Consider the following 19,356-nt stretch of genomic DNA (forward strand, 5'->3'; position numbering starts at 1 on the left):
TTTCTCTTTGAACTCAAGGTCACAGCCTACTTGTGGTGCATAGCCGCTAATCACATTATACACAGTACCCTTAATTTCAAATTTCAGCCTCATCATTCGATCTGATACTCATTTCACCTCTCAGACATTCTTAGCCAGCTCTTTCTTTAAAATAACCCCTACTCCATTTCTCTTCCGATCTTCTCCATGGTCAAAGAATTTAAACCCTGCTCCTAAGCTTCTAGCCTTACTCCCTTTCCACTTGCTCTCTTGAATGCACAATACATCAACCTTTCTCCTCATCATCATGTCAACTAACTCCTCAGCTTTTCCTGTCATAGTCCCAACACACAGTTGTAGGGACTGTGCATGCCTCTTCTTCTTCTGCCGACTAAGTCGCCTTCCTCCTCTTTTTTGTCTCAACCTACATTACCTGAATTTCTCCCTACGCCTTACAAATTAACAATTACGGGGCAGGCGTAGTTAGCCCGGGCCACGACCTATCAGTTATGAAAGTCATTTGATGAACACTCATATATGTTTGGCACAGTTTTACGCCGGATGCCCTTCCTGCTGCAACCCTCTGCATTTATCCGGGTTTGGGACCAGCCTACAGGACGCACAGGAATTGTGCACCCCTTCGGGCTGCAGATAGACTTTCTAAAGGAATTCTCAAGACCACAACTTTTGCGAATGGTTGTCGGCGAAAACAAAACCTGCTGTACTTTCTGAGCCCCAAACTCATGTGAGCAGTTTGTCGAGCCCCCAACCCATTTGGCTACTCGTCGGCGAACACAAAAGCTTTACTTTTCAATCCCCCAACTCATACGGGCTTCGTGCTTGTTGGCTGTACAACAACTTGCCATAATTCACGAGCCCAACTCATGGGGCTGCTTGGTCAGCAAACACACGCAACACAAGCAGCTACAAACACACTCCCTACATTGTCTCGAACGCCGTAAACCACCTTGCTACCACCGATGACTTACAAGTGCAGAATTCCAAACCCAGTTCCTCATAGAGGAAGCACCGCACGACCACCAGTATATATTGTGAGAAAACGCTCACGTGTAACCTGGTGGGTAACTCAAAAGAACCACGAACAACTGCTAAAGACCTGCAGGCCTTCGTGGCCTCAGTTAACGTCATTCTTCATGACTCTACCATATGAAAGACACTGGCCAAAAATGGTTTCCATGGCAAAGTTCCCTGGCAAAATACCCTGCTCTCAGCAAAAACTACAAAGCCTCGTCTCACATTTAACAAAAATATTGATGATCCTCAAGACTTTCGTGGAAACATTTTATAGACTGACAACTCAAATTAATATTTTTGGAACGTGTGCAGCCAGTAACATCTGATGTACAAATGGCACAGCATTTGATCAAAAGAACATTATGCCAACATTGAAGCAAGGTGATGGTCTGAGGTTGCTGTGCTCCCTCAGGACCAGGATTACGTGCTGTGTTTGATGTTTGAGCCAATGAATTCTGCTGTGGCCCACAAAATCCTAAAGGAAAACATCCGGCCATCAGTTCATGCCCTCAAACTCAAACGCTCTTTGATCATTTAGCAGGACAATGATCTGAAACAACCAGGCAAGTCCACCTCCGAATGGCTGGAAAAAAAACAAAATTGAGGTTTTGGAGTGGCCAAGTCAAAATCTGGATTTAAATCCAATTGAGATTCTCTGGTGTGACCTTAAATGGGCAGTTCATGCGAGAAAACCCTCCAATATGGCAGAGTTGAAATAATTCTGCAAAGAAGACTGTGACAAAATTCCTCTAAAGCAATGTGAAAGACTGATTGCCAGTTATCATAAACACTTGAGTTCAATGATTGCTGCCAAGGGTGGCAATGAGTTTTTCATAGAAGATCAGAAAAGTTTTGAAAATTTTTGTGCCTTAAGAAATTGAATTGTCAATTGAAAACTGTGGCGGCACAGTGGCCTCACAGTTCTGAGGACCTTGGTTCAATCCCATTCCTCCCTGTCTGCAGTTTGCATGTTCTCCTCCTCACTGTGTGGGTTTTCTCTGGGCACTCCAGTTTCCTCCCACGTCCCAAAAAACATGCATTAATTGGAGACTCTAAATTTCCCCTAAGTGTAATTGTGAGTAAGACTGTTGTCTGTCTCTATGTACCCTGCGATAGGCTGGCAACCATTTCAGGGTTTACCCTGCCTCCTGCCCATTGACAGCTGGGATAGGCTCCAGCACTCCTGCGACCCTTGTTAGGATAAGCGGTTAAGAAACTGGATGGATGGATTTAAAAACTGTATTATATATTCCCCTGGGTTGTCTCTGAGTGATGTTAAAATTGGCTTGATGTTTTGAATCATTTGTGTGTAATGTGCAAAAAAAAAACAAACAGAAATCAGGAAGGGAACAAATGCTTCTTCACGGCACTGTACATTATTCGTGCACTCACTGTAGGAGTCTTGGCACTCAGAACAATTTGCGTATCTGTTGTTGACCAATACTGGCCACCTGTACTTGAAGTATCTGCACCATTTGCATAATGGACACAGTTTATTGCACTACTAGTCATATTAAAATGCTTTCATTTCTTGAGGTCTCGCCGTCTTTTGCACCATTATTAGTTATTTCAAACTGCTCTAAATTGACTCTGGATCATTTCCACAGTTGACGATTTTTTTATGACCAGAATTACCACATTATTGGTAACTGTTTATTGCTCAGAGATTTTTCATAGTTTTTTGATGTTTTGAATTCCCAAAAGTATTTTCTGTCAAATGGCTGTTGTCATACTCAAGTGGCCCCAACTATCAGACACAAATTCCTTGTTTTTATACACACGTGGCAAATAAAGGTGATTGTGATTCTGATTCCGGCATGTATTCATTCTCAACACTGCTCATGTAACATACAAGAGAAAATAGAGTTGGTTATATTATTTTTTTTAAATTTTTTTTATTATTAATTTCACCAAAATCCCTCACATTGTGTTTTGTATTATCTTCACTATTGTTATTTTATCTTCGATTTGACATGCTTATTTATTTTGGCTTTGTACTTTATATTTTCTTTTTTTCAAAGTCAGCACTTTTATTTTGAAAACCGGTGGAAGTGATGTAATGTCGGGCCCTCTCTCGTCAGTCTGCCTTGACTCAGACTGCAAGAGGTATGTACCTGAGGCCGCGGGAACAAAAAGCTGTTTTTATAAGTTGTATTCATCATTTAATGTCAAAATGTTTGAGTACTGTTGTTTGGTGACATTTTGTGAAAGTTATAATTCACATCACGAACTGTGTTGTTGTATTTGAGTAAGGAAGGACACTGGCTTACAGTGCAGCTTTTCCTCCATCCTGCATGTGTGTGTGTGTGTGTGTGTGTATGTGAGTGTGGGTGTGGAGGGGTGCGCCTCGGCGCAGGTGCTACACAGTTCAACAACAACAAAAGCTGTCATAGCCAAAATAAATAAACATGTCAGATTGAAGATAAAATTACAATAGTGAAGATAATCCAAAACACAATGTGAGGGATTTTGGTGTAATTAATAAAAAAAAATAACATAACCAACTCTCTTTTCTCTTGTATGTTACACTCATTCTTTTCAGGTTTGCAGAGTGCTTGAGCCTCTCCCTACTGACTTCGGGCAAAAGATTGACGACACCCAAAAGTGGTCATCATTCAGTCGCAGGGCACTAATATGTGTAAATGATTGGTTGTCTACATGTACCCTGTGATTGACTGAAGACCATCTTAGACATTGCAGTTGTGTATTTTGACTTCTGGTGCTGGAAGGGAGAAAAAAAAAAAGAAAAAATTATTTGTGCAGTTTATATTCCACATTAATTGTGCATATTTAATTTTTTTATTAAATTGTTTTTTTATTGTTTCACAGAGAACCAGAGGACAGAAAAGAAAGAATGTCCTGATCTGTGAAGACAGAGAAGATAAGATTGAGGTTTGTCACTCACTTTAACGAATGTTAAAACTTCCTCTTTCAAAATTGACCTTTGAAGAGTAATTAACTGAATGAGTGATTGAACTGTCATTTAAGCGGAGCTGTTACATAACGCCAAAATCTACCCTTATATTTCATATCTGTGTGAAAATTTCCAGCAATATCATAAAAGTTACTGTTCAAGACCAAATTACAAATTGAGGACCCCCCTTTAATGTAGGCCAGGTCAGTAAACAACAGGTCAACAAAGATCCTGCAGCAATTGCATCATTTAGCGCGCAAGAAGAGGTCAGAGTTATGGTGGAACAACTCGTGGCTACTTTCTCTGACAATGCATGTCCTCACATTGCCCTGAGCATCCAATGGTTCCTTGCTGCTCAGAACATTGATGTACCTCCCAACGTACCAGTCTTGCCATTGTGTGAAAATCTTGCAAGCTCAAGGGGTCTACTAGAGATAACCATTTTGAATTCCTTGCTGTGTCACTCTTATTGCGGATTCAATGCATTGCATATTTTATCAATCTATATCTATTATTTTTTTATTTTTTGCTAAGAATCAACAGGAAGTGGGACATAATTATGAAGTGGAACGAAATGTATTGGATATTTTATACTTTTTTTTAACAAAAAAACTGAAAAGTGGGTCGTGCAATATTATTCGGCCCCTTTACTTTCATTGCAGAAAACTCACTCCAGAAGTTCATTGAGGATCTCTGAATGATCCAATGTTGACTGATGATGATAAATAGAATCCACCAGTGTGTAGTCAAGTCTCCGGATAAATGCACCTGCTCTGTGATAGTCTCAGGGTTCTGTTTAAAGTGCAGAGAACATCATGAAGACGAAGGAACACACCAGGCAGGTCCGAGATACTGTTGTGGATAAGTTTAAAGTCGGATTTAGATAAAAAAAAGATTTTCCAAGCTTTTCAACATCTCAAGGAGCATTGTGCAAGCAATCCTATTGACATTGGAAGGAGTATCAGACCCCTGAAAATCTACCGTTCCTCTAAACTTTCACCTCGAAGAAGGAGAAGACTGATCAGATACAGCCAAGATGCCCATGATCACTCTTGATGAACTGCAGAGATCTACAGTTTAGGTGGGAGAGTCTGTACATCGGACAACAATCAGTTGTACACTGCCCAAATCTCACCTTCATGGAAGAGTGGCAAGAAGAAAGGCATTTCTCAAAGATATCCATAAAAAAAGTGTCATTTAAAATTTGCCACAAGCCACCTCGGAGACACACTAAAACATGTGGAAGAAGATGAAACCAAAATCGAACTTTTTGGCCACAATGGAAAATAATATGTTTGGCGCAAAGGCAACACAGCTCATCACAATGAACACACCATCCCCACTGTCAAACATGGTGGTGGCAGCCTCATGGTTTGGGCCTGCTTTTCTTCAGCAGGGACAGAGAAGGAAAATTCTATGGAAGATGAATGGAGCCAAGTACAGGGCCATTCTACAAGAAAGCCTGTTGGAGTCTGCAAAAGACCTGCGACTGGGATGGAGATTCATCTTCGAACAGGACAATAATCCAAAACATAAAGCCAAATCTACAATGGAATGGTTCACAAATAAATGTATCCAGGTGTTAGAATGACCAAGTCAAAGTCCAGACCTGAATCCAATCGAGAATCTGTGGGCAGAGCTGAAGACTGCTGTTCACACTCTCCATCCAACCTCACTGAGAAGCTTTTTTGCAAGAATTTTCAGTCTCTTAATGTGCAAAACTGATAGAGACATACCCCAAGCGACTTGCAGCTGCATCTTTTTCCATCTAAGACTATCTCCTGCATCTTCCTCTTGAACACCAACTGCCCTCATGTCTTCCCTCACAACATCCATCAAACATCTCTTTGATCTTCCTCGCTCATTTCCCTGGCAGCATTTCCTCAGCACCCTTTACCAATATACTCACTCACTCGCCTCTGACCATGTACAAACCATCGAAGTCTGCTCTCCCGAACCTTATCTGCAAAACATCCAACTTTGGCTGTCCCTCTATTGAGCTCATTTGAATCCTATCCAACCTGCTCACTCCTAGCGAGAACCTCAACATCTTCATATCTGACAGACTCTTCTGTCACATAACACACCAGACACCTTCTGTCAGCAGTTCCAACATGCTTGGACCCCTTTCTTCACTTCCTTACCACACTCACCATTGCTCTGGATTATTGGCCCAAACTATTTGAAGTCGTCCACCCTAGCTATCTCTACTCCCCGAAGCTTTATTCCTCCTCCTCCACCCCTCACATTCATACACAGATATTCTGTTTTACTTCGGCCAATCTTCATTCCTCTCCTTTCCAGTGAATGCCTCCATATTTCTAATTGTTCCTCCACCTACTCCCTGCTTTCACTGCAGATCACAATATCATCTGCGAACATCATAGTCCAAGGGGATTCCAGTCTAACCTCATCTGTCAGCCTATTCATTACTACCGCAAACAGGAAAGGGGCTCAGTGCGGATCCCTGATGCAGTCCCATCTCCACCTTAAATTCTTCTGACACACCAACGCCGCGCCTCACCGCTGTTCTGCTGCCCTCATACATGTCCTCTACTATTCTAACATATTTCTCCACCACACCAGACTTGGGCATGCAGTACCACAGTTCCTCTCTTGGTACTCTGTCATAGGCTTTCTCTAGATCCACAAAGACACAATGTAGCTCCTTCTGACCTTCTCTGTACTTTTCTACGAGCATCCTCAAGGCAAATAATGCATCTGTGGTACTCTTTCTCGGCATGAAACCATACTGTTGCTCGCAGATTCTTACTTCTGTCCTGAGTCTAGCCTCGACTACTCTTCCCATAACTTCATTGTGTGGCTTATCAACTTTAGTCCTCCATAATTCCCAAACTCTGCACATCGCCTTTGTTCTTAAAAATGGGAACTAGTCCACTTTATCTCCATTCTTAGGCATCTTCTCGCCCACTAGTATTCTATTGTATAAGTTGGTCAAAAACTCCACAGCCACCTCTCCAAATTGCTTTCATACCTCCACAGGTATGTCCAACTGCCTACCAACTGCCTTTCCATTTTTCATCTTCTTTAGTGCCTTTCTAACTTCCCCCTTACTAATCATTGCCACTTCATGGTCCTTCACACTTCCTTCTTCCACTCTTCCTTCTCTCTCATTTTCTTCATTCAAAAACTTCTCTAAGTATTCTTTCCATCTATTCACCACACTACTGGCACAAGTCAACACAATTCCATCTCTATCCTTAATAACCCTTACCTGCTTTATACCTTTCCCATCTTTTTCCCTCTATCTGGCCAACCTGTGGAGATCCATTTCTCCTTCTTTCATCTCCAACCTGGTGTACATGTCATCATATGCCTCTTGTTTGGCCTTGGCCACCTCTACCTTTGCCCTACGTCGCTTCTCAATCTATTCCTTTCGCCTCTCCTCAGTCCTCTCAGTGTCCCACTTATTCTTTGCTAATCTCTTTCCTTGTATGACTTCCCATTTTTTGGGGTTCCACCACCATGTCTCCTTCTCCCCTTTCCTTCCAGAAGACACACCAAGTACTCTCGTGCCTGTCTCTCTGATCACCTTGGCTGGAGCAGTCCAATCTTCCAGGAGCTCCTCATGTCCATCGAGAGCCTTTCTCACCTCTTTCCAAAAAGCCAGACAACATTCTTCCTTTCCAAGGTTCCACCACATGGTTCTCTGCTCTATCTTTGTCTTCTTAATCTTCCTACCCACTGCCAGAGTCATCTGACACACCATCATTCTATGCTGTCGAGCTACACTCTCCCCTACACTACCTTACAGTCAGTAACCTCCTTGAGATTACATTTTAGATGAATGCTCATATTTGTTTGGCAGAGTTTTATGCTGGATGCCCTTCCTGACACAACTCTCTGTATTTATCTGGGTTTAGGACAGTCCTACAGATTGCTCTGGTTTGTGCCCCCATAGGGCTGCATTTGACATTTCTGGAATATTCGCTGGAAAAAACATGGTTACTATACGTCGTTTGGTTAGTTAGCTCGTGTTACACCCTATTAAACTGTCTTTGTACTTCTATTTTGTTATTGTTTTGTGTTGTATTGTATTGTGTGTGATTAAATTGTCTTAAAGGCAATGCAAGTGCTTTGTTATATTTTGCTGGTTTTACCTAGGGGATTTATTCTAAATTCACATGTAACATTTGCTAAAAACTATGAGACAAATTAGCCCCCCCAAAACTATTTTTTTTAATAGCTCTATACACACCTACATTTCATTTGGAACCCACAAAGCTCTTGTCCTTTGCACCTGTGCAATCAATTTCTCATGACCAATTGGGTCTTTTGGAAATGTGTGATGAGTGAATCCATCCTCCAGAGTGTTCGAGCAAAATCCAGCAACACAACAAGCTGGGATTTTGGCTAACACGTGGAAAAAACAGGTAATTTCTTGCCGGTAGAAGAGGTAAAGACACTCAACTCCGCTGCTGTAGGTGTCTGCAAAAAGTGTCACTTCCTGGTTCTTTTTCAACTCAAAACAGTCGAGTCAATTTTCATAGGGGGAGATGAAAAAAGTCGATATACCGCAACATTCTTATGTGCTGTGAACAAACGGATGAGGTTTTAGGTGCCAGTGGTACTCTAAGGCAGGAACTTGCATGTGTCCGCATGGGCTCTTTTTCAAATCACTCGAGCATGAACGCTCTTCTAAAATAGAGATGATTGAGAAGAGTGTGGGAATGCTGAGATCAAGTGGACAAATAAAACCGTGATCGGGCTCATCTCAAAAGGAGATGAGTCTGCCTACAGAGACGAAATCATAAAATTGTCAAAGTGGTGTTCTGCAAACAACCTCACACTAAACACCACAAAGACAGGAAATATCTTGGACTTCCGGAAGTACGGCATAGACCCAGTTCCACTGCTCATCAATGGGGAGTGTGTGCACAGGGTCCACTCCTTCAGATTTCTGGAAGTCGACATCACAGACAAACTCAACTAAACTTTGAATACCACAGTGGTGGCAAAAAAAAACCAGCAGCGACTCCACTTCCTGAGAGTGCTCTTGAAGAACAACTTGCTGGCTTTCTACAGAACCAACGTGGATAGCATCCTCACATACTGCATCATAGTGTGGTATGCTGGATAAACAGCAGCAGACAGGAAAGCTCTGCAAAGAGTGATCAACAGTGCCCAGAAGGTCACTGGCTGGTCTCTGCCCTCCCTAGAGGACATTGCCAGTTCCCACTATCACAGCAGAAGGACTCTTCACATCCTGGTCACCACCTGTTTAACCTGCTGCCTTCTGGCACACAGTACAAGTGCCTCAAAACACCGACAACCAGATTCCAAGACAGCTTTTTCCCCAGAGCCATCAACACCTTGAGCTCTAAACCACTGAACATAATACTGCAGTGTAATATTATGCAACTGCACTTTTGTCTGGTCTTCTTGGCTTTAATAATCTTACCAAAGCCTTGTGGAGAAGCACTCGTCCTTCATGCACAATCATATAAAGACATTAAATGCTTTTGATTGATTTTTTTTTTTTTAAATACCGGCTCTCTCTGAAGTATTACATTTTGACATTGTATTGTTTATAAGGAATATTATCACTATGATAAATGAGGCTTTACTGTATCTATTTCCGTAGGAATCAGTGCCCAGGGAGCGCAGACATCGGCAGTCTGCTGTGCTAAGAAAAAACAAACCAGATGACACAAGGACTGAGTGTAAAACCTGCAAAGGACCAGGTGACAGTGAAAATCTTGTGAGGTGAGAGAATTTGAGTGTTGGTTTAAAGTGGCATGAGGATGGACATTTGCTGTGCGTGTACGTGTCACAAGCACTGTCTTGATGATCAAAATTCAGTCTGCATTACCTGATTGCGTAGGTACAACAACAATAAAGGACTGTCCTTTTCGCTTCCATCCCCCCTTAGTATTGATCTGCCACATACATTTGCACACTTCATTAAGGCATCATGATTAGCACGATCTGCTTCTTTCTTGCAATTTGTGGTGCAAACATAAAAAATAGATTGGGCTTTCCTAATGGAATTGTATAGAACAGTGATTCCTAACCAGGGTGCCGTGACACCCAAGTGTGCCCGGAGAGATAAAGCGTTGTGGGAAATAATAATAATTATTATTGGAAATCAGAATTATAAGCATCTTTGTCAAATATGTCAAGCACACGAGGAATTTATCTCCAATACCTGGAGCCGCTCTACTATTACAATAATTGACGTAGAATACTTTTGAAACATGGACATTGTAAGAATAGTCACAGAGCAATTGTTAATCTGGTAATGATAGTGTTCCAAGGACTTCATGACCACAGAATAATGCAAATAATAATAAGAATACATTATGTAATTTCACTTAACATGATGCAATTTCACTTAATTTGCCCAAATTGCTGTCATTGATTAATCACAGATGTACAGTAATCCCTCATTTATCACTGCCGGATCACCACTACAATCTGTGAAATCCACCACCACATGTTTTTAAAATTATGGATAGATAGTTTTATGTTATGTCTGTAGTTTTATGAACTTCCCTATACACGTTCATCTTTACGCACCCTCCTACTAACCTCTACAGTGCTCATGAATACTTTACGTAAATTGTACTTTTAAACAGCTTTTGAACACTTAAACCTACAGTAACACATTTACTGTACACAACATTATATTCCTTTTAGTATGTGTTTTAACTAATCTTTCATTTGTATTTTATTATTGTTTTGAATGTTTTAGGCTAGGATGTGTGCATTTTACCATGAAAAAAAATCCACCATACACTCTAAATTGGAGTGATATATGAAAAAACAAAACAAAACTGCATTGAATCCACAATAGGTGAACCACAATATAGCAAGGGAGCCACCATCCATCCATCCATCCATCCATCCATTTTCCAAGCCACTTATCCTCACAAAGGTCACGGGAGCACTAGAGCCCATCCCAGTTAACTTTGATCGAAACGCAAACTACACCCTGAACAGAGCAGAAACCGGAGACAGTGATTCTGTTCGAGTGCAAAATTGAGCATCATAGTGCCATCTACCGATCACATGTAACAGAAAAATCTGACAAAAATAATGTTATTTTTAAATTATTTCATTTATTAGGACCAAAAACTATTCAAAGTTATCCGGCCTTGTGTGAAAAAGTAATGTTTAAAAAAAAATTAATGAGAACTAAACCTAATAACTTGTTGGGCTGAACAGCAACAATTGAAATCGAGCATTTTCTATCATTGGCAATGAGTCTGTCTCACCTCTGTGTAGAAATTTTAGGCTATTCTTTCAGAAGTGTAGGAATTTACAAAAAATAAGGATTTCAAGCTTTTATGTTTATGCCAATGTCTTTCAATCGAATTCAAGTCTGGACTTCGACTTGGCCACTCCAAAACCTTTGTCTATTTTTGGTGTGGTTTGGATCGTTACCCAGCTATAGAACCAAGTACAAACAGATGGCTGAATATTCTTCAGCATTTTGTGTTAAAAATCCGAATTAATGTTTCCATCAATCACACCAAGTTTTCCAGATCCCGAAGGAGCGAAGCATCCCACATTACCACCTCCTGGGTTGACTGTTGCTGATGATGTACTTTTTCTGAAATGCTGTTGTACATTTACACAAGATGCAATAAGATGCCTTCCAAAAATCAAATTTTCATCTTGTCAGTCCATATAATATTCTCCCAAATACCTTTGGAATCATTCTGATTTTTTTAATAAAAGACAAGCCTTTGTTGTTTTTTTCAGCAGTGGGTTTACCTTGGAACTCTGTCATGGATACCATTTTTGCCTGCTCTTTTCCTTATTGTTGTCACGCATACAGTGTAACTAAGGAATGGGAGGCCTCTGGTGCTTTAGAAGTAATCCTGAGTTTCTTTGTGGTCTGCTGTATCAGTCATTGATGTTCTGTTTGGGTAATCCTGAGGAGCCGGGCTCTCCTGGGAAGGTTCACCACTGTCCTATCATTTCTCCATGTCAGGATGAGGTCTCTTCCTCTGGTTAGCTGGACTCCTAAAGCTTTAGAGATGGCTTGTGTAACCCTTTCCAGAATGACAGATGTCAATTACTTTATTTCTCGACTTTTCTGGAATTTCCTTGGATTGTGTTGTTTTGTTGCAGCTTTTTTAGAACTTTTGTCCAGCTTGATTTTGTCAGTACATCTTCTCTTTAAGTGATTTTTTGATTTAACAGGTCTGGAGGTTATCAGGCTTGGGTGCGATCAGTGAAAATTAAACAAATTGACAATGAATTCTCAAATTGGGGTGATTACGTATTCATGCCGGGCTTCCATGCATTTTTTTTCCTTAATTACTGAAATCACCATTTCAAAATGCAATTTCAGTTCAGGATGTTTTTGTCTTTAAATTTATTTGATAATGTTAAACCTTAAACTGAGAAAATTATGAAAAAAAAATGTGAGGAAGGGGCCAATAATTTTTCACAGAACTGTACATAGCTAAATCTCTCATGCTGAAACAACCTCGCTTAACTCCCATATTATAAAAATTATGGATTTAAAATTTTAGGCATTCATATTAAAGGCAATCCTTATTGACAAAGTAAGAGGCCCATTGAATTACACTTTTTTATTTGTCAGCATATAGACAAAGGTGCACGACATAAATGACATGAACTGATTGATAAAAATAATGTGAGTTGCAGGGTTTGCATGTGTTGTCCATAAACTTTGCAGATACAAGTGCATAAATTATACTAACTACTCATTAAACCCATTACATTCTCATAATGATACCTCAAAGGTAAAGACATATAATAGTTCCGAATCTTTCACAAATTCAGATTCACTCAATTCACATACTCATTCGTATCTTAGAAATAACACTCTATGTTGCTGTCCACTATTGTGTGAATTCAAAATGGCTGGCTCACCCTGGGACTTCAGCTTACAGATCCATCTGGTGTATTGCAACAAGAACATGAGTTTCTCTCCAATGGAATTAACAGTAAAGACGGCCTGACTGACAAAGAAGTAAAAGAAAAAAAAAAAAACTAAAACTCTGAAGACACTAAGATGCATTTGCACTAGTCATCTGGGCATTCCATCAGCTTTTGAACGCTCATGTCTGTTTTGTTTATCAGTATATTGTGCAAAACTGCACTCTGTTAAGGATCTAATTGACAAAATTCATAGCAGTTTAATTCATGAATCAACCAATAAATTTTCAAGTTGTTCCACTTCTATGCCTTTCCGTGATTCGTCCATGAACTCTATTTAGGTTGCAACCTACTGGTCACTTCCCTCTAAGAAAACATGTTTGAAGCCTCACAGCGGTGAGCTACTTATTAATTATGTCAAAATGTGAACAGCATGATGAGGACTGTTTCGGTACCAATTCTAATTCAACCAGGAAATGTATTTGTCGATTCATGGATCAAACACCTGTTAGGATTGTTTTTTTCCCCATTCAGATCCTTGTTCAAGAATAGCAAGTTGTGCAAAATGTGCATTAAAATGCAGAGAAGGTGCAATTGAATTTACTTGTTACGGTAATACAAATTAAGCATTTTAGGTTCACTCTGAAATTGCACCCAAATCCAAATCACCCTTTTTGTGAGTGGTTTAGTAAGGGTTAGGTTAACCCATGATGTAACTAAAGCTAGTAAAAAAAAATTAAACTTATATCGAGAAGGTGCCCTGTTTATATATTTGTTGTTTTTTAGTCATATTTAAGTCAGTATAACAATTGTGCAGGGTATTTTTTTGTTGTTTTTTTGTTCAGGATTTGAGGTGTGCTCCCCTGACTTTTTCTTTTTTTGCATTGCACAGGCATAAAAACTTGGGAGAGATGACTGTTGGCTAGAGCAAAACTGAGAGAAAAACAAAGGCAAAATCGAGGCATTTGAAGAATGGCAGCTGATTCAGCATGAAGAAAAAGACCACCCCCTCCAGCCCACAATGATCAACTGATCCAAACTGGATGAACAGCTGCACAACGGAAATTGACAGGATCTGAAAGACAATTGGTCTGAGATGAACCCGCTCGGATTTTGATTGGAATTGTTCAACTGCTGCTATCATCAAATACATTGAGACGTTGTTCTTTTTTTGTAACTCATTTAACAAAATATTGTCTTTAATTTTTGTAACAGCAGGACGGTGGAGCGTCTGGTAAAAGTTGGCCTCAGAGTTCTGAGGACTGGGGTTCAAATCCTGGCCTCGCCTATGTGGGTTTTACAGGTTCGCCCCACATCCCAAAACATGCATTAATTGGAGACTCTAAATGTCCTTTGCGGGCTCCTCATCAGACAGACTTGTTATTGTGAGTGCTAGTGCTGTCTGTCTTTGTGCTTCCTGCAATTAGCTGGCAACCAGTTCAGGGTGTACCCTGCCTCCTGCCTGATGACAGCTGGGATAGGCTACAGCACTCCTGCGACCCTTGTGAGAATAAGCAACTCAGAAAATAGATGGATAGCTAATTTTGGTAACTTCAATTATATCAAGCAACAATAAGTATGTGAAGTTGTTTATGATGTACTATGCCAGAGCTAGCCAGGATGCTATCAGTCGAATGAAGTAGATGTCCGTCTTATGGTAAATGAGAGCATATTGATTAAATTTGAAGGCTGTATTTATTATTTGTGTCACCAATGATTACAGTTATGCACTAAGCTTCCTTTTGGATTAAAAAAAAAATCTTGCACTGTATTCCATTTTAATTGTCATTAAGATAAACAATCCATTCAATTCTGAGGGAAGGAGCCTTTTGTTTTCTGAAGTTGCAGTGAAGTCCATTTGCCATCCTCCTTTTGTTGGAAGTTGGTGGAGGAAGCACCATGGAGCAGTGGTTCAAACAGATGGTTTGTAATCTTAATATGGAAATGAATTTTACCTGACAGGACATTGTTGGGAGCAAGAAAATAAACAGCTGACAAATGTAGACTGTGGGGTCCAAAACACCATCATTCATAATACAAGCACAGCAACAGGATGTTTATTTGGATAATTTCTTGCAGATGCAGATTATCAAACTAGTAGATGTTATGCAATGGGAAAAAAGGCACAACAGATATAGTACCCATCTGTAGAAGTACAGTACACCCCCATCAGGAGCATTTTGTTCCAGAGGTTCCATGCAATTAATTAAATTTACAAACTTGTGGCTATTTTTTTTATTGTGATGTATATTTTTAAGTGTAAAAAAATTTAATTAATTTCCAATATGTTATGGTCTAGACAGGTGCAGATATTTAATTTCTCCACTTCAAGTCACCATCCACACACACTATATATAATGCCTACTTAAAGGAAGCTGTGCTTTGCTTAAATGACGTGAAGAATTCCTAATTCTGACATGGTGTGATCAAGCGATTTCCTGCCTTAAACATTGGCACTGTTGCTCACACTGACATTCCTGCCAATGTATTCATTGAAAAGCATTATGGGAATCCATAATTCATTACGGTGATATTTTTAACTATTGTACTGTAGTTGGCCAAAAAATCAAGCTTAAACATTGCTCCTGCCTTTGTTATTGTCACTGTTATGAATGTATGCGTTGGCTATTTGTCAAACTAAGGATATTTGCGCATTGTGGATATTTGGATTGTGTACTAAACATTGGCTTTCTGGTCGTATTCTTTTCATCCTCAAGAAGTTTTGTCGCTTACCAATTCTTTGAGATGAGAATAGTCAGGAAAGTTTCTTTTTCTGCTAAGAATAAGCACCCAATTGATATTATGTGTAATTTCTGCCAAACTAAAATTGTATAACCGCTGCAGCTGTGTCAGAGATGTATAGATGAGTTACTTCATTAGATTGACCTATAAAAAATAGATTAATATTGGATATTGCAAGGGATTACTCGAAAAGTATTTAAAATGTATTCAGATTAAGGTAAAATTAACTTCCAACAACCTTGTGTGTGTGACTGTGTGTTCATTTATTTTAAGTGAAAGGCTAGAGGTATTTAAATTAAGCTTGTCATGTGCAGTATGAAAAAAATATTCTTGTTGGTCATTTCTGTAGTATGTACATGTTAGGACAGTGCATAGTGATTGCATTAGATTAATACAAATGTTATTGTTTTTAGGTATTTAGAAATCTTCCTCATGTGTTATATCCAGAAGTTGACCGTCTGCCATGTCATCAGAAAGAAGCCCAGCTTTGTCTCCATGTCCCGAGTGGTTCTCAGTCAGGGCTGTCAAAACAGCTACTTTTTCCTCTTCTAAGGCACAAGACAAGTGTCACATTGTGCCCCCAAGTGTCCCTTTGTGGCTCCTTGGCAAGCTTTTGGGTCCAACAATCCATATAGTGTTTAATGCTGTTGTTAAAAACCAATTCCATTGGTCTTTTCAGATGAAAGCTTAATTCTGCTGAATCATAACCAGTCACTTCTAACATTTTCTCTAATAGCTAATTTCCCTACATGCAGTTACCCAACCTGAATACAGTGGTACCGCTACTTACGAACCTCATTAGTAAAGAAAAATTCAAATTATGAAACACCTCCGAAAAATATTGTCTCTAGTTATGAAGCATATTCAGGATACGAAAGGAACAAATAGGCGTTGGATTCCCTAAATTCCACCAAATGTAAACATCCTGTATCTTGGTTTGTGTGGTGCGATAAAGCTGCTCTCCCATTAGCTATCACATAGCATCTTCCTGGCGTCCCATTGGCTCGGAGGGACGTCCTCTATCTTGGTTTGTGTGGCGTGTTATGTGAGAATTTAGACTAATGACCCCTTTGTTCAAACCAGCAAAATGTGACAAGGCACTTGTCTTGCATTTCCGACAATTTAATCTCACACACATCAACACAACACAAACACGATAAAATAGCTAACACAAAGTAGGGATTCAAGAACAGAGTAGTTGAGCCACAACGGCAAATAGACACCAAGGTTGAACAAGTGTTACCAAACAATCAAATGTTTGTCCCAGCGGGTATTCCAAGTTAGCGTAAGTTCCAAAAACGGAAGCCGGCAGGCGTCCATGCAGTTAGTGTTCCAAGCAGCGTAGTTTCCCAGAGCAGTGGTGAGGTCGTGAGAAGAAGCCTCGTTGTCCGTCTTTCTCATCCTTTTATAGGTAATCCTTGAAACATTTCAGACTTCCGTGTCACAAAGAGCACAAACAGTTCGTACCACACGGACCCAAGTGCATTAGAGGAAACCGCCTCACATCATAAGGACTAAGAAGTATGAAAGTAAACAGTGTCACAAAGACCCGCATGATGACAACGTAAAAGCATAAAAGGAAAATAAAGAGAACAAAAAATTAAAATACACACACACATAACAGGCGTGATAGTGCTGCTCTTCCATTCGCTACCGCCGTGGTATCTTCCTGGCATCCCTTTGAATAGGAGGGATGTCAATCTTTACCCATGATGCAATTACTCTATCTTGGTTTGTGTGGTGCGATAAAGCTGCTCTCCCACTGGCTATCATCATAACATCTTCCTGGCATCCCATTGGTTGGGAAATCAATCTTTACTCATGATGCTTTTTGATTCCCATGTTGTCACCGAATCACGCTAGCGCTGTCACACACTGTCATAAGCTAATGTAATGTTTTCATTTGTGTTTTCTGGAGGTTTATTCCTCTTTCTTCACCATGGGCTCCAAGAAACTTTATTGGAATTAAGTTGTGTGCGTGCATACGCTCGTGTGTATGTTTACTCTCTGCTGTCAAAGTTTGTCTCCTCCTCCGTTCCCCACGTTGCCTTTTACATGTCATTGAAACCGTTCTCTTCGCATAGTTGCCAAAGCTAAATGAACATAACTTTTAAATTATTCTTTAAATTATGTACTTTGAATTCTTCTTTTGGGGGGGGGCTTACAACGGTTTCAGCTATTTATATGTAAAATGCACTTCTACTTCTGAACTATTCACATTATAAAACAACTTCCGAAATGGATTAACTTCGTAAGTAGAGGTACCACCTTATGTAATATTTAACTGAGCATAATTACAACCCTTTTTAACTGGGTTGAAGCATAGCTAACTGTAGTGATTTTTTTTTTTTATTTGCGCATGTATACTTGATTAAACATTTCCTGCATATTTGTCAACATTAATTACAGTGTGCATGTGTATGAGGTGTCTAAACTCTTGAAAATGTAGTGAGGCTTTAATAAATTTGACCTTTCATCTTATTGGTGCAGTGATAAATGAGTGGAAGCATGTGAATTAGTTGCTCTTAACGTGTGGCTGCAGCGGTCTGTTTGTACATGTAATGCCCTCTGTCATCTATGATTTATCGCCTGGGAACTGGCATTGTTGGTAGGGACCTTGTGAAAGTATTCGGACCCCTTGAACTTTTCAACCTTTCGCCACATTTCAGGCTTCAAACAAAGATATACAATGTAATTTTTTTGTCAAGAATCAACAACAAGTGGGACACAATCGTGAAGTGGAATTAATTTTATTGGGTATTTTAAACTTTTTTAACAAATAAAGACCTGAAAAGTGGGGCGTGCATTATTTTTTGGCCCCCTTGCATTAATACTTTGTAGCGCCACTTTATTCTTCAATTACAGCTGCAAGCTGATTGGGGTATGCCTCTATCAGTTTTGCACATCAAGAGATTCTTGCCCATTCTTCCTTGCAAAACCGCTCGAGCTCAGTGAGGTTGGATGGAGAGCGTTTGTAAACAGCAGTCTTCAGCTTGCCCACAGATTCTCGATTGTATTCAAGTCTGGACTTTGACTTGGCCATTCTAACACCTGGATGTTAATTTGTGAACCATTCCATGATAGATTTGGCTTTATGTTATGGATCATTGTCCTGTTCGAAGATAAATCTCCGTCCCAGTCGCAGGTCTTTGGCAGACTCCAAAAGGTTTTCTTTCAGAATGGTCCTGTATTTGGCTCAATTCATCTTCCCATCAATTTTAACCATCTTCCCTGTCCCAGCTGAAGAAAAGTAGACCCAAATCATGAGGCTGCCAACACCATGTTTGACAGTGCAGATGGTGTGTTCAGGGTGATCAGCTGTGTTTTTTTTACCCCAAACATATCGTTATGCATTGTGGCCAAAAAGTTTGATTTTGGTTTAATCTGAGCAGAGCACCTCCTTCCACATATTTTGTGTGCCTCCCAGGTGGCATGTGGCAAAACATTAAACAAGACTTTTTATGGATATCTTTGAGAAATGGCTTTCTTCTTGCCACGCTTCCATAAAGGCCAGATTTGTGCAGTGTACAACTGATTGTTGTCATATGGGCAGACTCTCCCATTTCGGCTGTAGATCTTTGCAGTTCTTCCAGAGTGATCATGTGCGTCTTGGCTGCATCTCTGATCAGTCTTCACCTTGTTCGAGGTGAAAGTTTAGAGGGACGGCTGGGTCTTGGTTGATTTGGAGTGGTCTCATACTCCTTCCATTTCAATATGATTGCTTGCACAGTTCTCCTTATGATGTTTAAAGGTTGGGAACTCTTTTTGTATCCAAATCTGTCCTTAAACTTCTACACAACAGTTTCTTG

The 19,356-nt window shown here is 40.0% G+C and overlaps 1 protein-coding gene across 3 annotated transcripts in view; it reads left to right on the forward strand.

The window, feature by feature from the left end:
* Nucleotides 1-18,191, forward strand: part of phf14 (PHD finger protein 14) — a 151,466-nt gene extending 133,275 nt beyond the window's left edge. Inside the window, exons 15-17 of one of the 3 annotated variants that reach the window (XM_061839130.1) lie at nt 3,844-3,906; nt 9,534-9,655; nt 13,698-18,191. In XM_061839130.1, coding sequence (XP_061695114.1) covers nt 3,844-3,906; nt 9,534-9,655; nt 13,698-13,731 — 219 coding nt within the window. In that variant the 3' untranslated portion in view covers nt 13,732-18,191. Of the gene's footprint in view, nt 1-3,843; nt 3,907-9,533; nt 9,660-13,697 lie in introns of those variants that run through there. The other 2 variants (XM_061839213.1, XM_061839304.1) reach the window with 2 other exon arrangements.
* Nucleotides 18,192-19,356: the final 1,165 nt, after the last annotated feature.

This window comes from Syngnathoides biaculeatus, chromosome 1 (genome assembly GCF_019802595.1).
Source record: "Syngnathoides biaculeatus isolate LvHL_M chromosome 1, ASM1980259v1, whole genome shotgun sequence".
NCBI lineage: Eukaryota > Metazoa > Chordata > Actinopteri > Syngnathiformes > Syngnathidae > Syngnathoides > Syngnathoides biaculeatus.